The sequence below is a fragment of the Myotis myotis genome, unplaced genomic scaffold, assembly GCF_014108235.1.
Source record: "Myotis myotis isolate mMyoMyo1 unplaced genomic scaffold, mMyoMyo1.p scaffold_m19_p_12, whole genome shotgun sequence".
Lineage (NCBI taxonomy): Eukaryota > Metazoa > Chordata > Mammalia > Chiroptera > Vespertilionidae > Myotis > Myotis myotis.
The window spans coordinates 1,576,431-1,598,889 of NW_023416316.1; the positions used below are offsets into that span (position 1 = coordinate 1,576,431).

Below are 22,459 nucleotides of genomic sequence, written 5' to 3' on the forward strand. Positions count from 1 at the left end.
CAGTGAGAGGACCAGATGTAAGCTCTCTAGAAGGAGAGAAATATGGGCACTTCCTGGCACCTTCAGACGACCCTTGACTCAGTCATGTGAGGGCTCGGGAGGCTTCCAAAGGAGGTGGTGCCTAAGGTGAAACCTGAGGAGCGCGTAGGAGTTGGCCAGGGCAGGTGTGAGGGGAGGCGATGCCAGCAGAATTCCTATCAGTAAAAAGGCCCAGAGGTGAGAGAATCCAGCTTGGTCAGTACAGCCAGAACGGGGTCAGTACAGCTGGTACGGACGGGGTCGGTACAGCCCGAACGGGGTCAGTACAGCCAGTACGGGATCAGTACAGCCGGAACAGGGTCAGTACAGATTGTACAGGGTCAGTACAGCCCGAACGGGGTCAGTACAGATTGTACGGGGTCAGTACAGCCCGAACGGGGTCAGTACAGATTGTACGGGGTCAGTACAGCCCGAACGGGGGTCAGTACAGCCGAAACGGGGTCAGTACAGATTGTACAGGGTCAGTACAGCCGGAACGGGGTCAGTACAGATTGTATGGGGTCAGTACAGCCGGAACGGGGTCAGTACAGATTATACGGGGTCAGTACAGCTGAACGGGGGTCAGTACAGCCGGAACGGGGTCAGTACAGATTGTACGGGGTCAGTACAGCTGGAATGGAGTACACTCCCCAAGGGCAAGAGTGAGTCCTCACTGTGGTGTCCCAGTGCCTGGAACAGGGCCTGGCTGGGGCTGAGTGGATATTTAGTGCCTGGAAAGCTGAACAGTGGTTCTTAGAGCTGAGTATTAAATAACTGTCTGCATGCTGGAGGAGGAGAAACTGAAGAGTGAAGCGCAGGGCTGTAGCGTGCCCCAGGGTCACGTTCAGCACATGTAGTTGATGTTGGGGAAGAGAGCAGCGCAGATGATTGAGGGCGCCTGAGTGCAGATGTCCGATAACGCCTGCCTGCCCGCCTCATTCCCACAGCACACACCTTGAGTGGTGGTTAGGATTAGACTTTTCCCAAGCTCATATGTCCTGTCTTTCCTGACCAAATTTTGTTTTTCTTGAGGTTTCCCCAACAGTACCTTTTATCAGTTAGGATTAGATTTGGCTGCAAATAAGAGCAACTCTAAATACAGTGGCTTAAGTAGGATAGAAGTTTCTTTCTTACTTGGGAAGTCAGAGGTCGGCAGCTCAGGACTGGTGCTGGTGTTGTCTCAGAGACCTGGGCTCCCTCTCCTGCTGCTCCACTGTGTGTGGCCTCATTCCTTAGTGCCCCTCATGGGCATAGATGGCTGCTCCAGCTCCAGCAATCACACCCAGCAGCAAGTGTCCCAGGTAAAAGATGAAGAGGGGACGGAGGCACATCCTAGCCTTCCTTTCAGGAAAGTTCCTAGACACTGCCAGTAGCACCTCTGCCTACTTCCTTTTGGCCAGAACCTACTCACATGGCTACACCCAGCTACAAGAGAGCCTGGGACGTGCCATCTTTATTCGGAGGGATCAGACACGATTTTCTTTTTACCACATATGTATTACCTACAAATGGAATTCATTGGCTTGTCAGATTACAATACATTGTTAGTTTGCCACTGTCCCAGCCATGGTATGTTTGTGAGGTTCATGATTTATAGATAGCACTATCAACACAGTCATTCATAACACCTGCTCCAGGGTATTTAACGGTAGGGGTGCATGGCGTATTCATTATCTGTTGATAGACATTTAGGTTCTCTTCCATTTTTTGTGATTTCATACTTTATTGCAATGAACATTCCTATATGTGTGGGTGTTTCTCCAACACAGGTATAGAGTGTTTACTGCAGCCACCATTGCTCAGTGGTTGAGCCCCATGAACCAGGAGATCACGGTTCAAGTCCCGGTCAGGGCACATGCCTGAGTTGCAGGCCCAATCCCCACTAGGGGGTGTGCAGGAGACGGCCAGTCGATGATTCTCTCTCATCATTGATGTTTTTATCTCCCTCTCACTTCTCTAAAATCAGTAAAGAAATATTTAATGTAAAATAAAATAAATGTCTTTAATTACTACAAGTCTATTCAAATTTTCTAGATTTGAGTGAGTTTTGCTAATTCACATTTTTAAGAAAAATTTCACTTCGTATAGGCTTTCAAATATATTGGTGTAAAGTTGTTCCTTGTACTCTCATTGTTTAAAATCTCAGCTATATTTCTGAGGCTCACCTTTGTCATTCCCTGTATTGTATGTTCAGTCTCTACATTCACCTGTGGCACCGGCCTGATCGGAAAGTCCCAGAAGAGAAATTCCCCAGCTGAGCTGGGACGAGACAGGTTCATTCTCCTTCAGCCGCCCATTGGCTTTCTGCCGGGCTTTAACTCCAAGCCCGCCTGATAGGACTCTGTCCTTGACGGGAAGGGTAGTTTTGCCATGTGGTGGTTTGGCACACTCTGTGGAGCTAAAGATTTTCATCTGCGTTTTATTGAATGTAAATGCACCTGAGCACAGAGGCGGTGAGCATCCCTCACCCTCACCCTCCGGGCAGCCACAGCAGCTCAGGGCTTTGGCTCTGCTTCTCAGCTTTCTCTTTGTTTTGGGCCTAGTTTGTCCTGCCTTCTTATGAACTCACCTGCAGTTTGAAGAATGTCTGTCATAATCTATGAGGCATCTATCTCTAGGTGTTCCTAGTGAAGTAGAAAGTGAGTTCCAAAGCTTTGTTCTGTAGATTCTGCAGAAGAGGGTTGAGGCTCAAATAGACTGTTTAGAAATTCCCATATGTAGTGATAGAGAAAAGTCTCTATTTTTTAAACCTCCTGTGGTTAAGAAATCTTTTTTTATCTTTAACTCACCATTGTCCAAATATATTCTACCATGGAATGTTCTAAAAAAAACATAATTTGAGAAACATTAGTATAATAGAATCTCAGCTCTGCAATGTAGTGTGTTTTACAACCTCGCCAGCTTTCATTAGGTAGAAATGGTAAGTACTTATAGGGCTGCTACAGGGACTGTCTAAAATAATGTGTGTGGCGCTCCTGTGGAGTCCCAGGTATCCAGTTCATTAGTTCACATTAGCTCCCTTCTCTGATGAATATGATTGTTAGAAATACACGATAATGGACAGGGGTTGGCAGTGTCCTCATTAATCTCCGAAGTGTGATTGTTATCAACAGGAAACTGTGGAGATATCAATTTAGTACGTCTGGGTCCAGAAAAGTCTATTAATAATGAGGTCCTAAGATTCAGTTTGGACAACCAAGTTAACCACAGAATAATGAGTAAGTACTGAATACGGTTCACGCTAACGTTAGCTCTGTTTCCTTCTGGACAGTGAACAGTGGCTTGGGCATTGAAGGGAGTGGGGAGACCTTGGCAATAGTGTGGCTTTGACAACTAATTTTTCTTCTCGTTACACATATGTGTGTGTGTGTGAGAATTGGCAGACAAGTCTTTATCTTTTTTTTTTTAAAGAAAAAGACTTACCTTACGTTCAGGAGATGCATAGAAGGAAGGAACATCTAGACCATCAACTAGATGAACTTTCCCGCCAGCGTGCTTTAAGCCGATATGGAAGAGGAATCCAGGTAGCTAAACATTTCTTGCTGAATGGTTTTTAATATATCATAGATACACAAACTAGCTGATAAGTATCTGATGCCATTTTCCATTGTGGAATAGCATAATTTGCTGATAAAAATTTAGACAAAAGTGGTATGCCTTACAAAAAAGTTAAACTTTTTTTGGAAAGGACAAGATAGTAAATGGCCTGGGTTTTGCAGGTCTCTGTTTCAGCTACTCAGCTCTGCTGTGGTAGCACAGAAACAGCAGGAGATCCGCCATCCTAAACAAAGGGGTGTGGCTATGTTCCAATAAAACTTTATTTACAAAAACAGATGGCGAGTTGAATTTGACCCACAGATTGTAGTTTGCTGTTGCCTGCCTTATACTAAAACTGCACTGAATTCATGAGGTATCTTTTGATTGCAAGTTAAATTTAATCCAAGTTAAGTTAGACAAGTCCTGGCCGGGTAGCTGAGTTGGTTAGAGTGATGTCCAGATATGCTAAGGTTGCAGGTTCAATCCCTGGTCAGGGGACATACAAGAATCCAGCCAATGAGTGCATAAATAAGTGGAACAACAAATTGATGCTTCTCTCTCTCAAATCAGTAAATAATTTTTTTTTTAATGTAGAAAAAAGTTAAGTTAGACAAACAGAATTCACTGGCACCTAGAGCTGGGACATCTAGGAGTGGATTAACTTTAGCATATGATGCCGTTTCTCCACCTTGACCTGCTGGTCTGAGAGTCAGCATTTCTTCTCCCGGAGAAGACTGAGGGCCAGCACCTCTGGGCTCCACCCCAGCTTAGAAAGCCCACTGGAGAGAAGGCCTCCCGCTGTTACCGGCATCTGCTCCAGCGAAGAACTTGGATTAGTCCCTGGGTGTGAGGCAGGTCTGGTCCTTGTGTTAAGGGACAGGGTGCCATGGTTGACCAGGCCTGTATTAATGCCTGCCGCTGTGGCCAGAGGTGATGGAGGTGTGATTGATAGTCTCACTTGAACTACCCGGAAACGAGTGAAGGAATGATGACCAAGGGTTGAGATGCTCAGAAGTAGCAGAGGTGCCCTGCACCGTACCCAACGGAATCGTACATAGTGTGAAAACGATCAGGTTCCCTTCCTGCTAAGTGGAGTCTGGGTGCTGGTGGTGAGACTGTCAGCAGCAGACCATGAGAGAAGTTTATCACTCACAGGTCCTGGAGGAAAGACACAGCACACCCTGGGGGGCCACAGGAGGTCAAGGCGGAGTGCAGACAGGGAGGCAGGACCTGGGGCACGTACGAGCCTTTATTAGGGCCTGTGAGGTGGAGTGCTTAGCAGTTCCCAGGCTAAGGCTGGATTGGTCAATTCAAACTTCCCAGGGGGGTGTTATGTAAAGGATGGTCAAGGCATACAGGCCCTGGGGCAGGGGAGCCTTGTTCACAAGGATGTTGGAGAAATCTACCAGGAGCTTACAGTTGCTGTGGCTGGGCTACTGCTTCGGCCGGGGCTTGTATGAAGGGCCAGTGTCATTGAAGGTGTGCAGGCTGCTTGGCCAAACAGAAGGGGTGCGGAGGCAGCGATCGCACGGAGTGGCTTAGCCAGATTCCGGCTACGCAGCGATGCAGAGAGCATCGGGACCGCACTGCAAAGAGAAGAGGAACTGGGTGAACCAGCTTTCGTCAAGTGCAGGCCCGCCCTTTGGAAGTGACAGTCCCCTGGAAAGCATTGTAAATGCTGACTCAACTTTAAAGATGGCGTTCTCATTTTTTCCAGAGGCAAGAATTAGATGAAAAAATTGCCCAAGTTTCAAAAGAAAGGCAGGAACTTGCGTCTAAAATTAAAGAGGTAAGTAGTTTACTTATAGCATTTTCCTGGTTTTTCTTTTCTTTTTTTCATTATGACATAGTTGAAATAACCTCTGGGCTTTTATCAATTGCATTTAAAATTTTTTCCATTTTTGAGAAATTTTAAACAAATATAAAAGTGGAGATGGTGTAATTACATGTATATTTACATTTGTTTCTTTAGCCTAATAATGAGTTCTTACCACCACCTGAGATTTCTAAGAAAGAAGTGATTATAGAATATCTTTCCTTTTCTAGGTCTGGGTAAGTATTAATAAAACCTCTTGTCGGAGGGTCTACTCCACCTCCCCCCGAACTGCAGAATCAACTGGTCACTATAGCCAGATGCATAGTAAATAAAAATAAGTTTATGGTGTCTTCCTATTAAGAACAAAGAAAATCACACGTGTCTGAGCCCAGCGCAGTGACTGGCAGCTCCATGTTGCCTGTCAAATAGCACAGGATTCCCGTGGGGTCAGGGAGAGGGCGGACTATCCACCAGCGCTGCCAGCGGTGTGTCTGAGGAGAGTCTCTCTTGAATGTAGTCCCAGCCTTCTCTGTGTGGCTGAGTAAATGCAGTTGGATTTAATGCCTATTTCCATTAGCAGTTTGTTTTTTTTTTTAATTAAAAATTAGGTGGAAGCTTTTCAGTAAGATTTTAAACCGGGCCAAACTCAACTTTCCCCAAGTTGAAGGATGAAGTTCATGTTTGCAGGTAGCAAGGTTTCTGCTACTCGTCACTGTTCTGTGGCTGTGGTGGCACTTGGCTGTTTTCTCACTGATGGCTGAGAGGAGATGGGTGATGGCACTTCAGCCCAAGAGCCCTGGGGCCCACCGTTGCCACCCCCTGCCCGAGCTCACGTGGGGCCTGGGTTGCCGGGAGCCGGTCCATCCTTGCTGTTTCTAAGGACCTGGCATATATGGCATACTGTTCTTAATATGTTTGCTCACCTTCTTGGCACTATGTTTTAACCAAGGTCTCCTCTCTGAGAAAGGTTGTTTCCCCAGGTAGGGATTTTCCCCTGAAGTTAGGGAGGGAATAAAACCTCTTAACTAAGTGCCAGGCGGGTAATTAATCACTTTAACTACGAACAATCGTGCTTAAGCTACATAATCTTTACTCCCTGGAATGAAGATAAGAAACGCCCTAACCTTTGTAATAGAGATTGATAGGATTGAATCAACTGGTATAAATACAGATGCAACAAGACAGCAAGAGACAGAACTTAGAACACAGAACAAAGAAGACAGAACCTACACAGACAGAAGAACTTCGCTGGAGAGAACATGGCAAAAGATCCTGGACTGAACCTGACTACAGAAATTGGCAAGAGAACCTGACTAGAACCTGGTGACTGAACCTGGCTGGAGAACCTGGACAGAACCTGGCTGAGGAACCTAGTGAGGGAACATGGCTACAGAACCTGGCTGGAGAACCTGGAGAACCTAGTAAGAGAACATGGACACAGAACCTAGCTGGAGATCCTAGGCAGAACCTCTCTGGAGATCCAGACCAGAACTTGGCTGGAGATCCTGGCTAGGCTGCTGATCAACTGAACACTGTCTCCGTGTCCTTCCTTCTTCGCCGACTCCGTCTATGCCTTTGGGAACCCCTGGACCTGCTGGGGTTGGACCCCAGCACTGGGTCACGTGGGGGTCAGCAGAAACAGGCTGACCGACTCTGATGAGAATGCTGGTTCGCGCAGTGAGCGGTGTCATTCACACTGCCTGCTTCTGCCACAGTCCCGTTGTGTCTTTGATCTGAAGTTTCTTTTGTTTTTCTAGATTGTGGTTCTCTTACATTTACTAAATATTATTCTGTCACATAATGAAGATGGGTGCTTTATAGTAAAGTTGCCCTGCCGTAGCCTAGAATTCACATACAACTGAATGGTAATGAACCTTTGTTGTTGTCTCAGGTTCAAGGGCGCCCACAGAAAACCCAGAGCAACATCATCCTAGAGTCCCACATCATCTGCTGCACCCTGAGCACGAGCGGCGGTTTACTGCTCGAGTCCGCTTTCCGGGGGCAAGGCGGGGTCCCCTTCAGCTGTGTCATCGTTGACGAGGTCAGTGAGCGGCGGCCGTTCAGCCTGGACTAGTGCTGTGCGGACTCTAGACGAACAAGGGCTGCGGAGATGGCGACACAGTGGACTGCGCGTCGGATTTTACCTGCCATTACGTAGTCTTTCACGTTGAAACATGCTGCCGCCGCCTCCCCATTGCTCTTCCAGCGGGGGCGTTTGACTCGTGAGGATGCCTGCCAGTTCCTCACAGAGCCCTCCCAGGGACTGTCTGAGCTGCTGGAAGAGCTCAGGCTACCTTTTGCAGCATTTGAAATGTACTTTGCACAGCTCTGAGCCACTGTATTTTCCTCGTTCATTGAGCATTTGTTAGGTACCTAGTGTTTGCCAGATGTAGAGCCAGATGACAAAAGGGATGGAAATGAGATACAGGAATCGGTCCAGGAGGCCCCAGGTCCCTAGTTCCCGGTGAGAACGTGCAGGCGGGCGCGATGACGCGTCAGCCAGCGGCAGAAGGCCAGGTCTTGCCATTGAAAGGCCTGCTGAGGACCAGGAGGCGGGCGGGGGGCCGGTCACAGACTTGCAGCCCCAGCAGGAACAAAGGACCCAGACCTGGGCCACCCGTGGCCTGCTGGCTCGTGGCTGGCTCCCAGGTATCTGTGGCACCTGGATGGTGGCTGACTTCAAAATACATGTGTGGTCTTTATTGAGTGTTTTTGTTTTGTTGTTTTTGGCATTTGGTGCAGAAGGAGAAAGTGTGGTTCTCCTCTGAATGGTTAAAGCGTTTGTGTAGGTAAACTGCACGTGGATAAATGCAAAGGCCATTGAGCTGGTTTCTCCTGCACTTTGCTACTCAGGCCGGGCAGGCTTGTGAAGTGGAAACCCTTACCCCCCTCATCCACCGCTGCAACAAGCTAATCCTCGTCGGAGACCCGAAGCAGCTCCCCCCCACAGTCATCTCCTTGGTGAGTCCCCTGTTCCCACCCATTTAAAGTGGAAGGGCCTTTTGGGGAGGGGGGGGGGAGGGGGGGAGGGGTGGGAAGGTCTTTGTTGGATCATCATCTCTTATTTGCAGGGAAAAGTGTTGGAAAGGCTGGGAAAAGAGAACCACCATTTGAGTCTTAAAGTATCTGACAGTGTCCCTTTGTTGGTAATTGTGCTTGTGTTTGTGTGTGACAGGAGCCGCATCAGAGACCAGAGACTAGAAAGAACCTACTCCGTGCGCGCTGGGCTTTTCCTTTGCAACAGGCAGAGTGCAGCTGCTTTAAGGGCCGTATCTGACTTACTTTAATAATGTGAACACCAAAACCAACTTTAAAAGCAAGAAAAAGAACCCCAACCTACTGATTTATATTTAAATATGTGCAAATTTGAGGAAAATCTTATAAAGACACATTTAGAGTATATTTGCAGCTTTAGAGTCCTGTAGTCCAAGAAAGTGCCTGTGGCCCTCACACCCCCGGGAAGGGAAGGTGACGGAAGGGCGACTGTGCTCTGTCTGGCACCAGCATCATAACCCTCCCCACCCCACCCCGCCTTGCTTCCTGCCTCAGAAAGCTGGCTCCCGGGAGGGCACGCAGGCAGGACCTAGTGACTGGGGTCATCTGAGGGGCTGGGCCCCGCACATATTTCAAAGTTGTGCGGGTTCAGTGTGTGGAAGGGCTGCAGCATGGAATGAAAAGGGGTGTTGACGGGCCTCAATTTGAGTGCCTGCTTTGGTGATTGATTAAGAATAAAAATGAGGAAAATCCATTTGGGCTTTTTTTTAATTGCAAAAATAATACAGGCTTATTGAGGAAAGTTCAGAAAATAAATACGAAGTTAATTTCCTCCACCTCTTTCTACGGATAATAGCTGAACAGTTAAGTGAGTATTTTAATCGATCCACTGGGCATTTGTATGCTCATTGATGCACCGTGTTCAGTCTTTACTTACTGAGGGCCGCCCTGCCCTCGTGGAGCTTGCATCCTGGCGGGGGACACACATGAAAGTTCCCGAAGGATGGTGTCAGGTGGCTGTCAGGTTTGTGTACGTCTGGACATGCATAGGGCTTGGCCTTGTTTAAAGGTGCAGAATCACTCTGTGCCAGTTTGGTTTATTGCCAATCAGTGAATAGACAAGAAGTATCCTTCCGTGTGTGAATATGCAAATTGATGTTGTTTTGCTTTTTTCTGGAAATAGGTGTGTTGCTTCATGTAAGTCCTCTTTTTTCCCCCCAGAGAGAATATTTAAAATGAAGTTTCAGCTAATTTGAATAAATAAACTTTTGGGGATGTAAATGGAATTGCCAAACGATTACTAATATTTATTTAGTTACACAATCCTACTTAAATTCACATATGCAAATCATTTATTATTTAGAAGTAATTTCTTTTTCTCCACTCTCCCAGTTTGTGAAGCAGGTGAATTCAAGCTTTGCACGTAGAGCTTCAATGCCCATGTCCTCACCGCCACTCAGGAAGGGCTCCCCTCTTAGTGTGTTTTTCAGAGCACATTTTTGCTTCTAGATTATTTGATAAAATGCTTTTCAAATCTTGATCTGATGCTGACATTGAAAAGTATATCCAAGGTACAACCAAGATAACATGACAACAGTTTTCTTGGTTTGTCAGTGAGGCGACTGCTTTTCAGAGTGTAGGTTGGAATCCTTGTTGGGTGTGCGAGCTCACCTTAGTCAGTCAGTCGTCTGTTTCCTTCACAAGCATGTTCGGTGAGGCTGGAGCTGGACTGCTGAGAAGGCTGACTGTGTGTGGGAGGGTGGTCAGAGCCATCAGTCTTTAAAAGGGCTTGTTTACAGTGACAAGGAATATTTCTGTTTGTTGAGAGCATAACCCAGAAATGATTGTTAAAGTCTGTGTTACATTTTTTTGCTTCTTTCATCACTGAGTCAGGTAACTCTGTTAGCATCAGAATAGCTTCAGTGTGGTCATTCCCAAGATCATTCCTTTTGTGGCAGTGTGAGGGTTTCTACATGAGAAGATCCTCAGCTTGCCTGGCCAGCCTCCATGGCTTCTCAAGGTCAGGGTCAGAAACATCTTTCTCTCCCTGGCCGGCGTGGCTCAGTGGATAGGGCATTGGCCCGTGAACTGAAGGGTGGCGGTTTGATTCCGGTCAAGGGCACGTACCTTGGTTGCAGGCTTAATCCCTTGCCCTGGTCAGGTCATGTGCAGAAGGCAGCCAATCGATGTCTCTCTCTCACATCCATGTTTCTCTCTCTTTGGCTCTCTCATCCTCCCTTCCACTCTCTCTAAAATTCAGTGGAAAAAATATCCTCGGTTGAGGATTTACAAAAAAAAACACAAAAAACTCTTTCTCTGACTGATGGTTGGTAATGGCCCGAACCTTGCCGTGTACATGTTAGAGCTCAGTGACTGTTTTGACTGGGACAAGCCAAGCGGACCCTCCCAGGTGACGGCTCTGTTCTCCCTTGCAGACGGCGCAGGACTACGGCTACGAGCAGTCGATGATGGCCCGCTTCTGCAAGCTGCTGGAGGAGAACGTGGAGCACCTCGTGAGCGGCAGGCTGCCGGTGCTCCAGCTGACCGTGCAGTACAGGATGCACCCAGACATCTGTCTCTTCCCCTCCAATTACATTTACAACAAGAGCCTGAAAACCAACAGGTGGGTCCCACTCCCCACCTGAGAGCTGGTTCTGTTTGTAGGATTTAGAAGAACTAGATTACTGTGTTCTTAAGTCTTGTCATAAGAAGTATAAATCAAAGGTTTAATAATTTTCTCTAATTATAAAAGTCATAGATAAGCAAAAAAGGGGGAAAACCACCGATGTTTATACTACCCAGAAATAGTTACTGCTACCATTTTGGTATGTCTTCTAGTCTGTGTACTATGCACATCTTTTTAATTGTTTTAACCAAAAATCATACCACACTCTACATAGAATGAAATGGCTTGCTCTTTCTACTTCGTGTGTTATGAGTGACTTTCCAGTTGTAATTGTTATGTGTTAATTGCACAGCTCATTCTCTCTAGCACTAGGCTAGAAATAAAATGTATTGTGTACCTTTCACAAAAGCACATTTCAATTAAAGAAGATCCCTCCTGTGCCCGTATTTCCCAGCCTCCTCCTCTGCAAGGAAAATGGTAACATAAGTAAACGCTTCCTATAACTGACTGTGCTCTGATTGGGCTGCTTTCTCGTAGAGGGACCGAGAGCGCGCGGTGTTCGTCCAGCTGGCCGTTCCAGCCTTACCTCGTGTTTGACGTCGGGGACGGCTCAGAACGACGGGAGAATGAGTATGTTCCCCCTTCTTCACTCTGAAGGGAGGTCCCATAATTGTCGCAGTATTTTTGTTCATATTTATATTTAAAACACTGTCTAATGTTGTGCGCGATCACTTTTATTTAGCCAGGTTGTGATAGCTTCTCCTTTTTAAAAATAAATTGCCAATGTCTTTCTCTGTATATTTCAGCCTTTTAATTTTAAGTGTATAACGGGGATAATATTACCTAACATGTGATAGGCACTTGAATAGATCCATGCCATGGCCGTAGCTCTGAGCAAGGTTATTGTGGTCTAAAAGGAAGACAGGCATCGCCAGGTCATCACCGAGGTGTTCATTATGCCGGTGGCTGAAGTGCTGTGAAGGGTCAGTATAGATGCAGCTGACGGAGGGAGGCAGCGGCTGGACAGGCTGGACGTGGCTGGGACTGTTCAGTGGTCTGTGCGTGACGGCAGGAAGGAGGGTGGGCGCTGATGCAGAGCCTGGGGCTGCCTCTGTGAGCACCAGGGCACGCACCACCTGTCCAGGATGAAGTGAGGACGGTAAAGTCCCCTGTGTCCTGGAGCCGCAGCGCAGCCGTGTCCTGGCTGAGGCTCAGGGAGTAGTCAGCAGAGGTGGAGAAGCAGGCGGCCGGGGCTTGTGGTGCCAGAGGGATTGTGGAGGGAGCAGAGGGCTGAGAGCTGAGCCCTGGGAGCATTTGGGGGGTGGGAGGTCGCAAGAGGAATGTAGACCTGAGGTGACCCAGCAGAATAAAGGTTTCAAGGATAGAAGTGACAGCTAGCTAGCGGGTTGTCTGTGTAGCAAGTGTTGTAGTTCGGGCGGTGGGTATTGAAGGCTTTTAAAGCGACACAGGCCAGGCAGCCTCAGAACAGAAGTGCAGGTGCAGTGTCCCCCGGGACCCCTGCATGTCGCCTCTGGGGTGGGACCGAGGGAGCGTGCTGTTTGGGAAGTGAGTTGGAAGTGCAGGGTGAGGCCAGCGGGGAGGACAGTGAGGACTGGGCCACTGCAGGACCCCATGTCGTTCATCTCCAGGGGCCACGCCACTCAGGTTCGTGTGGATGGCATCCCTCAGCCCTGCGGTGCCTGATTGGCACGGCCAGTGGTGGGCATTAGAGAGAGGCTGCAGCGGGAGCACGGTCCTCAGTGTCGGAAAGGCAGCCAGCCAGTCTGTAGAATTAACTTTGTTATCTTCTTCGTTATACTTTCATTCTTCCTGTTCCTGTTTTAACATGTTTGAGAAATGGCTGCCTAAACCTCCGCTGACTTCAGACTCTCTCTGTCTCTCACAGCTTTGCTTCACCAGCAGTAGTTTTGTGTTTCCTCACATGGGCAGGGTTGCGGGTCAGTGTCGGCCTCTGAGTCCCTGCTGTCTGCGTGGTGCCGACACCGCCTGCCCCCTGTGAAGGGGAAGCCACGTGGCACTTCAGTTAGCGGCTGGGCTGCTACTAGGGTTTTGTTGTTGTTTTTTGGCTGCTATTAGTTTTGATGTGTTCTTTTTCCCCTCTTAGCTCATATGTAAACATTCAAGAAATCAAAGTGGTGATGGAATTGATTAAACTTCTCAGAGACAAAGGAAGGGATGTTAATTTCCGGAACGTTGGCATCATCACCCATTACAAGGCTCAGAAGATGAAGATTCTGAAGGAGTTGGACAAAGAATTTGAAGGAAGAGGGTGAGGCATCTGTGTTTTTACAGATATTTCCAGTTTTTCCATTTGTTTAAAGAAAGGGGCTAGAAGGAAAGGAAACCTGTGGGGAGTGGCAGTCGGTCCAGCACAGGACACTGGGTCGGGGTGGGCCGCTGGCAGCCCTGTGGACGGAGCCTCCTGCCATCAGAGGCTGGTCACCGGGAGACCTGACGGCGGAGCTGACCGCAGCTCTCGGCCTTTCCCTTTAGTTCCGGGACTGCCGGTCCGAATCCTAACTGACAAGGTGCAGGAGGTCACATTGTCATGCTTCTGTCTCCTTTTCACCTCAGCAGGAAAATTAAAGATTAAATATTAGAAATCCATTAACTCTGAAGTGCCTTACCCTAGAGACACACAGACAACCAACACTGACTCTAGAAAAAGTGAAGAGATGGAGTTAGTGATCAAATACTTTCCAACAAAGAACTCCGGGCAGGGTTTGTAAATGGATAAGTAAGTGCTGGTCCACCTATACAGTCAGATACGCAGTCGTAAAAGGAAGGACGCACGGGCACACGCTACGGCGTAGATGAGGCCGCGCACTCGCATTCCACTGGCAGGAAATGTCAGTGCTGAAGAGCTTAGACATGGACAGCGGGGTCATGGTTGCCAGGGCCTGTGGGGGAGGGGAAATCAAGACAGGAGTTCTCTCTTGGGTGATGGCAATGTTGTGAAATTAGTGATGATGGCTATGCACCATAGTGAATGGATTTAAAAACCATTGAACAGTGTGCTTTAAAATGGTGAGTTCTGCGTTATGGGAGTCACATTTCCATAAGCACAGATCCCATGAAAAAACGTTTCTGAAAAATAGTGCTCTATGAATAGGTCTGTTAAATAATCCTCTTTTCTCAGTAAACACTTCTCTTTTGCACACAGGCTAGCAGAAGTAGATACTGTGGATGCATTTCAGGGTCGTCAGAAAGACTGTATTATTGTTACATGTGTCAGAGCAAACGCCATACAAGGCTCAATCGGGTGAGTAACTTGAGTACTGAAGTTGTGAAGTTGATCCCCTGTTGCGTTTGCTTCCCTCGATACCTTATATGTTAATTAACCCACGATGATGTGAGTCTGTTCTTTCATTTAATAAGAGTGAAATCAGTCACTGGGTCAAGTGTGTCCTGCAGGGGCTTGCTAGTCTCCCTGGGATGTGTTGTAACCTGGTTTTTCCTCGTTGCTCTGTGTTTCCTGCTTTGGCCGAGTTTGTTAACTGCGGCAGCTGACTTAGCAGAGATGCTCGGGGCACTGTGGTGGGTGTCAGAACTCCCCTGGGTCTCGGGCTCTGAGATTTTTCTCTTCTTATAAGTAGCAGATGAAATTTTTGCAGATTTATAAATGTTTACTTGTTCTTAAAATACCTTAATTTCTCTCTGCCCCTGCCTAGAGGTAGTCTGATGTACACATGGAGGAGGCCAGTTACTTCCGGACCATTTTGTAAACAGTCTCTTCTCCAGCTAATCTGAAATCTCAGCTTTAACGTGTACCAAGCAGTTCTGTTATTCCCCAGGTTTCTCTGACCTGTTGTTAGATTTGTCTGATGTTTGTGTGCGTCTGCCCTGGTTCCACCGTATTTTCGTAATCTCAAATTCACTTACATTTAAGAATAATTGATCTAGTACAGCCGTGGGCAAACTACGGCCCGCGGGCCGGATCCGGCCCGTTTGAAATGAATAAAACTAAAAAAAAAAAGACCGTACCCTTTTATGTAATGATGTTTACTTTGAATTTATATTAGTTCACACAAACACTCCATCCATGCTTTTGTTCCGGCCTCCGGTCCAGTTTAAGAACCCATTGTGGCCCTCGAGTCAAAAAGTTTGCCCACCCCTGATCTCGTATCATCTTTTTGGGATGTCTTTAAGGCTTAAAAATTATACTGTTAAAATTTGCAGCATCTCATTTAAGTCAGAATAGGAAAATTGACAGATGCATCCCTCTGAGGGAAAGCACTGGGTGTTTCGTTCACTCTTTTTAAGGGGAATTGCGTCTGTGCCAGGTGCCTTGTGTTGGGAGGAAGAGTGAGAAAGGACTGTGACTTTAAAAATCAGAGCCCACGAAAAACTGTCTAAAATCCCCCCGTTTCACTCACTGCTATGCTGAGTCCTCTATAGAAAGAAGTAACTGTTTTCTGATCGCCTAGATTCCTGGCGAGTTTGCAGAGGTTGAACGTCGCCATTACACGAGCCAAGTACAGCCTCTTCATCCTTGGGCATCTGAGGACCCTGATGGTAGGTACATTCTCGGTGGCCAGAGAACTCCGAGTCTGTCTGGCGTTTCTGACAGTGGGTCGGTCGATGTTTAGTTCTGATTCTCCATCAACATGGAAGTGGTTTCGGGGACACATGGCGGCATGAAAGAATGAGCCTCTTCCCAGAGTCGTGTGTCCCCAGCAGCTTCTCCCTGGAGGCCACTCACCTGCCTCAGCCGAGGCCCAGGTATCCAGTGTCCTCTCCAGATGACCTTTGAAAAGTCTCTCTGCACCGTAGGGCGGGTAGGTGCTGTGTGACCCTCAGTCGAGAAGTGCTAGCGCTAGTCAGCGTGGCTGCTGTGGGCCCGGCGGCACAGCACGGCGAGGGCGTTGGGGAGAGCGCGGAGCCGCTACGTCCGGGGTGGGGCTCCCTGCGCGCAGACTCTAGAAGTAGCGGCCAGCAGGCTCCCCTGGGGACAGCACCATCAGCTAAAGCTTGTATTTGCTACTAGTCTCAGTGGGGGTGACTTTCGGTTTTCCTAATTTTCTCTAACAAAGTTCTCTTAGGCGAGATTTCCCCATTTTGGTTAGTACCACCAGAGGGCGCTCAAATGCAGTCTTTCTCATTGAACTGTACCAGTCTTCAACGACTCTGTTGTACCCCCTTAAAAGAACTTTTAAAGCTTGTACCTCCTATTCTTAAGCGTAAGTGTTGCTAAAGGCACGACATTCAATCTTGAATGAAGGTGGTTTTGCCCTTTGAATTTGGTGGAAGCTCTGGTGCTTGTCTGGAGCAGTGACAGGCACTCAGAAGTTGGGCCTTTCTGAAGCCAGGCCTTCCAGTTCCAGGTGTCATTACCTTGCGCGAGGCTGGCAGGGCCAGACCAGTAGCCAGGGCACTTCCTGGGATGAAAGCGGAAGTGCTCTGTCTGCAGTGCCCAGCACGCTGATCGCTGGTCACGGTGCCTGCCTGAGCATGTGAGATGTGGCTGGTACACCTGAAGTCTTCTTGTATTTGATTTTAATTAGTCGACATGTAAATAGCTCCCTGGGGCTGCCGTCCAGGCTGCAGCACGGCTGCGGGGGGACGGGGTCTGGCCGACAGCGGTGGCCTCTCTCTAATGGGGCCGGGGCTGTGTACTGGCTTCTTTTCCTTTCAGCTTCGTCTAGCAAGTAGCAGATGCTGGAGAATCTGTTCATGAAAGTCTGCTTCTTTGTTCATAAATGAAGCTGGGCCTGCTGCTTCCCAAGCGTGTGCGTGTTTGTTGGGTGTAACTGTTTCTCCCTTCTCTTGGTTTCAAGGACAATCAGCATTGGAACCACCTGATTCAGGATGCGCAGAGGCGTGGCGCCATCGTCAAGACCTGCGACAAGAACTATAAGCAGGACGCCATGAAGATCCTGAAGCTCAAGTCGGTGCTGCAGCGGAGTCTGACCTACCCTCCTTCTGCGGCCCCTGAGGGCTCCAGCCCCCAGGGCGGCTCGCCGGGCAGCGACCAGAACAGGACATTGCTGGGTGACTCCCTGTACCGCGCATCCGTGGACGCTAAGGAGGCTGCTGATAGTGTTGCTGGAAAGGATCTTGAACGGCCTCCTGTTAAGGACCAGCTTCGGGACCCACGACTGCTCAGGAGAATGAGCATAAGCGCTGAAGCCCCAGGGAACTGCCCAAGGGACCCAGAGCCCCGGGACCCCCAGCATTCTGAAGCAGCGCCCCCCTTAGGAGTCCCCGGCTTCCCTGTGAGTCCCCGGACTCTGGACCGCGCCTTGAAGCTGTGCCTGGCCACATGGAGCAGCCACAGAGCTCACGTGCCGTGTGAACCTCCTGGCGCCAGCATTGACTCCACAAATGAAAGTGACCAGCAAGGGGGTCACAGCCACCAGAGAGAGGCCAGGGCTGTCAGTGACAGGGACCAGGAGATGCCCAGCCCTGGGAACCATCACCCCAAGAGGAGCTCCAGCTGGGACGATGGGAGAGCCGAGGAGGAGGACAGCGGCTCAAAGAAGAGGAAGCTGTAGTCAGCCGGGCGTGCGCGGCCAGCCGCAGGCACACTGCAGGCAGCACGAGGACTTCGGCTACGATTGTTTTTCTCAGGAGTGTGTGCTGTTGGGGAACATGGGCAATGTAACTGAGCCCTGAGCCTCTTGCTCGTCGTCAGTTGCCAAAGCTCCAGAGGGTGCATGTGTCGGTAATAATGCCCTGACGTGCAGCCTGCAGCGTTGACCTCTTGTTCTTCTACAAAAAGTTAGGTCAGACCGGAGCGAGTATTGTAAACGTTGAAATGTATATTTGTATAGCAAATAGCAGAACCCTTTAAAAGTTAATCTAGTAGACGCTCTTCTTCCCTTGCTTACAGTGTGCGTCCTTTCGCCAGAACAGACTTTGTATTGCAAAGAGGAGAAGAGCGGGGCGGCGGTTGAGCCACTGCGGCAGCGGGTGTGCAATAGGCGGGCCTGGGGCAGCGGGCGCTGCTGGCCAGCGTGTCCGGTTCTGTTTACAAAGTGAGGGCAGGACACTGGGAAGCGGGGTTCTGTTCGGTCAGGTTCTGATGGACGTTTCTAGACGAGGCACCTTGGCACGGACAGGACATTTCTGGGAGGGATTCAGCCACCTTTTAGTAGGCACACAGCTCTCTAGCAAAAATTCTTCTCCTTCCTGAAAAAGAAGACTCGGCCATGAAATAAGCCTTGACTGAGCATTCAGACACCCCAGCGTATTGTGAGCTTCCTGTCATGGTGGGCTCCCACTTCAGGGTGGCCCAGGGCCAGGCTAGTGCTGGGCAGCTCTACGGACCCCTCATCCGCTTGTGAGAGCTTGCAGGTTGCCAGGGGGCCCAGCTGAGTGACCAGTTTAGATAGAGCCTGGAAAGCCCCATGTTATACATCCGGGGGGGCGGAGGGTGTCTGGTCCCGGCAGCTTGGGAACCACGAGGGCAGGCCAGGTGTAATGCAGGGTGTCCCAAAGAAATGTACACACGTAACAGCTGCTAGATGGATGTTTCCTTCTTTTCAGATGTAGCCCATTGGGATGTTTATTCAAAGTGTGTATTCATTTTTTCGGGACACCCGAATTTTAGGCAGGAATGCAACACCCTTTCAAAGAGGCTAGAAGAGGGTGAGAGAACTTGGGGTTGAGAACCGGGAAGAGCGGGACGCTTCCTGCGGAAAGGCCCGGTGTGCGAGTGCCCGGCGGGAGAGCGTGCAGGGAGGGGAGTCTGAGCGACGGAGAAGTGGGGTGCCGCACCTCGGTCCACCTTCCCAGACACGGACAGAACGGATCGGGGATCTCCCAGACAGTGGCAGCTGACCGTGGCTGCAGCAGGCTCGGGGGACTGCCCTGCAGCCACTGGCTAATGGGGTGGGAAAGCGAACCCTGAGGCGAGCGCCATTAGAAGTTTTCTGAGCTCTGCTTTCAGCAAGAAGGGCTTTGTGTTAGGCAGAAGCTCTGCTGCCCCGTAGACTCCCAAGAGATCTCTAGAAAGCAGTGTGTGCTCGCACGAGTGTAAAGTCTACCTCATTGCTTGTCCTCTGGCGTGGTGCCGCACCCCCGCCCGGGGAGCAGGTGTTCCCGGGGTTGGGACAGCTGCCCTGGCTGGGCCGCAGGAGAAGCGCAGGGCGGGTCGGGGCTGGGGGAAGACATCTCAGTGTTACTTTAAGTTTCCTCTCGGTCCTGGGAAAATGCTCCGCTTAGCAGATACTTGGAGTGTGACAGCAGTTCAGAGCCTAACAGCTCTGCGAGCTAGTGAGGGAGGCAGACAAGGCTGGGTGAGGCTTGCCGCCCTCTGCTGCAGAGCAGGCGTCTGCCATGCCCAACAGTGTTATTTCCAGTTAAGTTCGAGGCCTGTTCTCACGCGTGTTGGCTCCCCTGGTCTGGCGGTGCATGATGTAGTCGGAGACTCGCATAACCCTTTCCAAGGGCAAGCCTGTGCCCTGCCAGCTCTCCCGGCAGAACACAGGGTACCTGCCCTTGCCCTTGGGACCATTGGTTGTTGAGTAAAAGCATTTGCATAGAGCGTTCCAAGTGTCAGGTGTGGCTTCCTGGCTGGGCTGTCCCAGCGCTGCGAGTGGCAGCTGAGCGCAGCTGGAGGAAAGGCTGCCTGCTCCGGGCCAGCCAGGGTGCTACACGGAAGGAAGTGCCTGTCTGCTCTCATACCAGTTGTTCCATCATGAATACATTCTACTGACTTTGCTTTTCCATGTGACCTGCCTGGGGTTTACTGTGCACAGTTTATTTAGTTACATGTCTTCATGTATTAGCAGGAGAGTTTTGATAAATACATGTGAATAATCTGTAAATGAGTTTTATAACCAGAATGTACCTAAACTATTTTCTAAAGTGAGTTGTGCACATTATATTTTTTGCTGGAGCTTTGTCTTTTTCTATGCTCTGAATTCCCAGCTGGGATTTGGCAAACTTTAGGCCTGTCATCCTTGTTAAAACCTGAGTTTTAAGAGAAAATAGAATTAAAAAGTGGAAACGCAACTGGCGTGGGTTAGGAGTTCTCTGTTACTAAACTAAGGTGCAGCGTGCTTCCTGGCTGACCCGCCGTTCGCATCGTTTGATGCCAAAGTAAGTTATGTGGTGGGACTTGTTTTATTCAAGCGTATCATCCAGCCCCATCCACTCCGGCTTCCCAGCTCTCTTTGGGATCCTGTTTGTAAGGCAGTGAGGCGCGCGACGCGTCACCTGGTGCCGCTTGGCCCAGCAGGAATGCTGGATCCGGTTAGGCTGAGACTGGGGTCGGGCAGGGACAAGTGCACAGGCTCTCGGAGAGGAGCCCCCAGGGCACCGCCGCTGCCCGGCCAGGGCACTTGCTGCTGGGCACAGAAGTAGACCCAGGTTTATGGAAGTGGAAACTTCAGGGAGTGGAGGCAGACTTTGCCTGTCACTGTCCCCGGGTGGGCGAGCAGACAGCCACGTTCACAGCTTCCCAGGAGGGCGAAGTCATGTGTTTGAGTTACGGGCACAGTAAACTCGGCAGGGAGAGGTGCGTGCCTTGCGAGGACCGTGGAGGTTGAGGACTTCATCACAACTGAAGCGATGATTTTTAAAAAAAATATGTGTATTTTTTTATTGATTTCAGTATGTGTATTTTTTTATTGATTTCAGAAAGGAAGGGAGAAGGAGAGAGAGAGAGAGAAACATCAATGATGAAAGAATCATTGATCGGCTGCCTCCTGCACTCCCCCTACCGGGGATCAAGCCCACAACCCTGGCATGTGCCCTTGGCGGGAATCGAACCTGGGACCCTTCAGTCCGCAGGCCGAGGCTCAATCCACTGAGCCAAACCGGCTAGGGCCGTGATGATTTTACAGTCCCTCCTGCCCAGCTCAGGCGCAGTCCCTACCCCCTCCTAGGTATGGCCTCTCATTCGTTGTTCGTGGGATAAACAATTCAGGGAGGAAAGGAAACCTTAGCCCAGCTTAAATAGAAGGTACAGTGTGTGCGGCAGCGTAAGGCAGTTTCTGTGCGCGGATTTCTAAAGGACCCGAGTGACTGTCCCTCTCCTGCACACGACACTGGCCAAGACAAAGGGCATACATGGTGCCGTGGTGGCCGGGTGGTGGGAGCACAGGGCCTGGGGGCTGCTGTCCCCGCAGCCCAGCTCGGTGCTGTGCACACGGCTGCCCGTTGCCAAGCAGCACGGCGACGAACAGAATCATTAGACCGCGTGTTCAGCCCACGCTGCACTTCAGGCGCCACCGGGGAGCTTTTGAAAGCCCCTGCTCCCGGGCTCTCGCCTAGAATTTCTGATTTAGTGAGCCTGGAGCCCAGTGAATTAGGGTTAGCAAGTCGGGCTAAACGGGTGACCTGGGGCCTGTGTGCGTCCAGGTGATCCTCAGGCCACTGACGGCGCGCACCCCGCAGCTCTTACCACTTCTGTGAAATGAAGCCTGTATTAGTGTGTGCCAGGCCGATGGGAGGTGAGAGGCCGACCATGAGGACACCAACGAATTCGCCACCCAGCGTGAGAACTGGACGCTACTAATAGGAGCGGCCACTCCACGCCCCCCCACCTGGTTGTGACCACCATTCTGAATGGTATAGAGCGTGGGCTCCTGCACCCCTGGGGGGAGAGGAAGTGGACAGCAGCTGGCACCGTGGACAGCAGGGACCAGGAGTGTTGTGGGCACCACTGTGTCCGCTTGTTTAGTCCTCGCCGTCGCCGGTGACAGGTAGTATTTTTATGCCCCCATTTCACAGATGAGGAGACCGAGGCACAGAGAGACTGAATTACTTGCCCACGGTCACCCAGGAGGTCAGACTCCAGAGTAGGTGCCCTTCACCAGCAAGCACCCCTTCCGCTTTGGGGACCACCTACCCTTTCAGAGAAAAATGTGGGCACCGGGTCAGCCATGAACTGTGGCACCAGGAACACAACAATGGAGACTCGGGGCCTGGCCAGATCCTGCCACACCGAGAGCGCATGGCCCGGCTGGGAGAAATCTGTGCCGGAGCCAGAGTCCTGTGGCCAGCAGGGCCAGGGCTCTGGGCGAGGATGGAGTGCAGCCTGTTTTTTTTATTGTAAAAGATCTCCTTTGATGTTCAGGATAACTTGCTAAATGTTATAAAGTAGGCTGAGGAAGGGTGTATATAAGACAAGCTTATTTAAAAAAATGAAATAGAGGGGGAAGGGAATCTGTGTAACCCGGTGTTACAAGCTTGGGCTTCTGTGCCGATACTGGATTTGCATCTGGACTCCCTCTGTTGGGCTGTGTGACCTTGGGCAACTTGCCTCCCCTCTCTGTGCTGGATTGTGATTGTCTCTTCATGCCCTTCCTCTGGTCAGGGAGACAGTCCACCTCCCTTGATGGAGTGGGGAATGCTGGACATGTAGGGTTGGGCACAGGGTACAGGCAGGGGTGCCAGCTGGAGGCAGGCCTGGGGACGAGGGTGGTGATAAGGCCGCATCTGGGCCACAGAGACAGCAGCGGGGGCTCTCTGGCCACCGGGCAGGGTGCTGGGTGTTG

The 22,459-nt window shown here is 50.0% G+C and overlaps 1 protein-coding gene across 13 annotated transcripts in view; it reads left to right on the forward strand.

Annotated features, from left to right (window-relative positions):
* SETX (senataxin) overlaps window positions 1–19,970 on the forward strand; it is a 60,862-nt gene extending 40,892 nt beyond the window's left edge. For 9 of the 13 annotated variants that reach the window (XM_036329267.1, XM_036329273.1, XM_036329274.1 and 6 more), the window contains 11 exons: window positions 3,132–3,236; window positions 3,430–3,542; window positions 5,273–5,344; window positions 7,263–7,412; window positions 8,225–8,332; window positions 10,801–10,988; window positions 11,529–11,621; window positions 13,117–13,281; window positions 14,176–14,274; window positions 15,440–15,527; window positions 16,790–19,970. In XM_036329267.1, the coding sequence (XP_036185160.1) occupies window positions 3,132–3,236; window positions 3,430–3,542; window positions 5,273–5,344; window positions 7,263–7,412; window positions 8,225–8,332; window positions 10,801–10,988; window positions 11,529–11,621; window positions 13,117–13,281; window positions 14,176–14,274; window positions 15,440–15,527; window positions 16,790–17,506 (1,898 nt within the window). In that variant the 3' untranslated portion in view covers window positions 17,507–19,970. Of the gene's footprint in view, window positions 1–3,131; window positions 3,237–3,429; window positions 3,543–5,272; window positions 5,345–7,262; window positions 7,413–8,224; window positions 8,333–8,546; window positions 10,519–10,800; window positions 10,989–11,528; window positions 11,622–13,116; window positions 13,282–14,175; window positions 14,275–15,439; window positions 15,528–16,789 lie in introns of those variants that run through there. The other 4 variants (XM_036329271.1, XM_036329272.1, XM_036329276.1 and 1 more) reach the window with 4 other exon arrangements.
* Window positions 19,971–22,459: the final 2,489 nt, after the last annotated feature.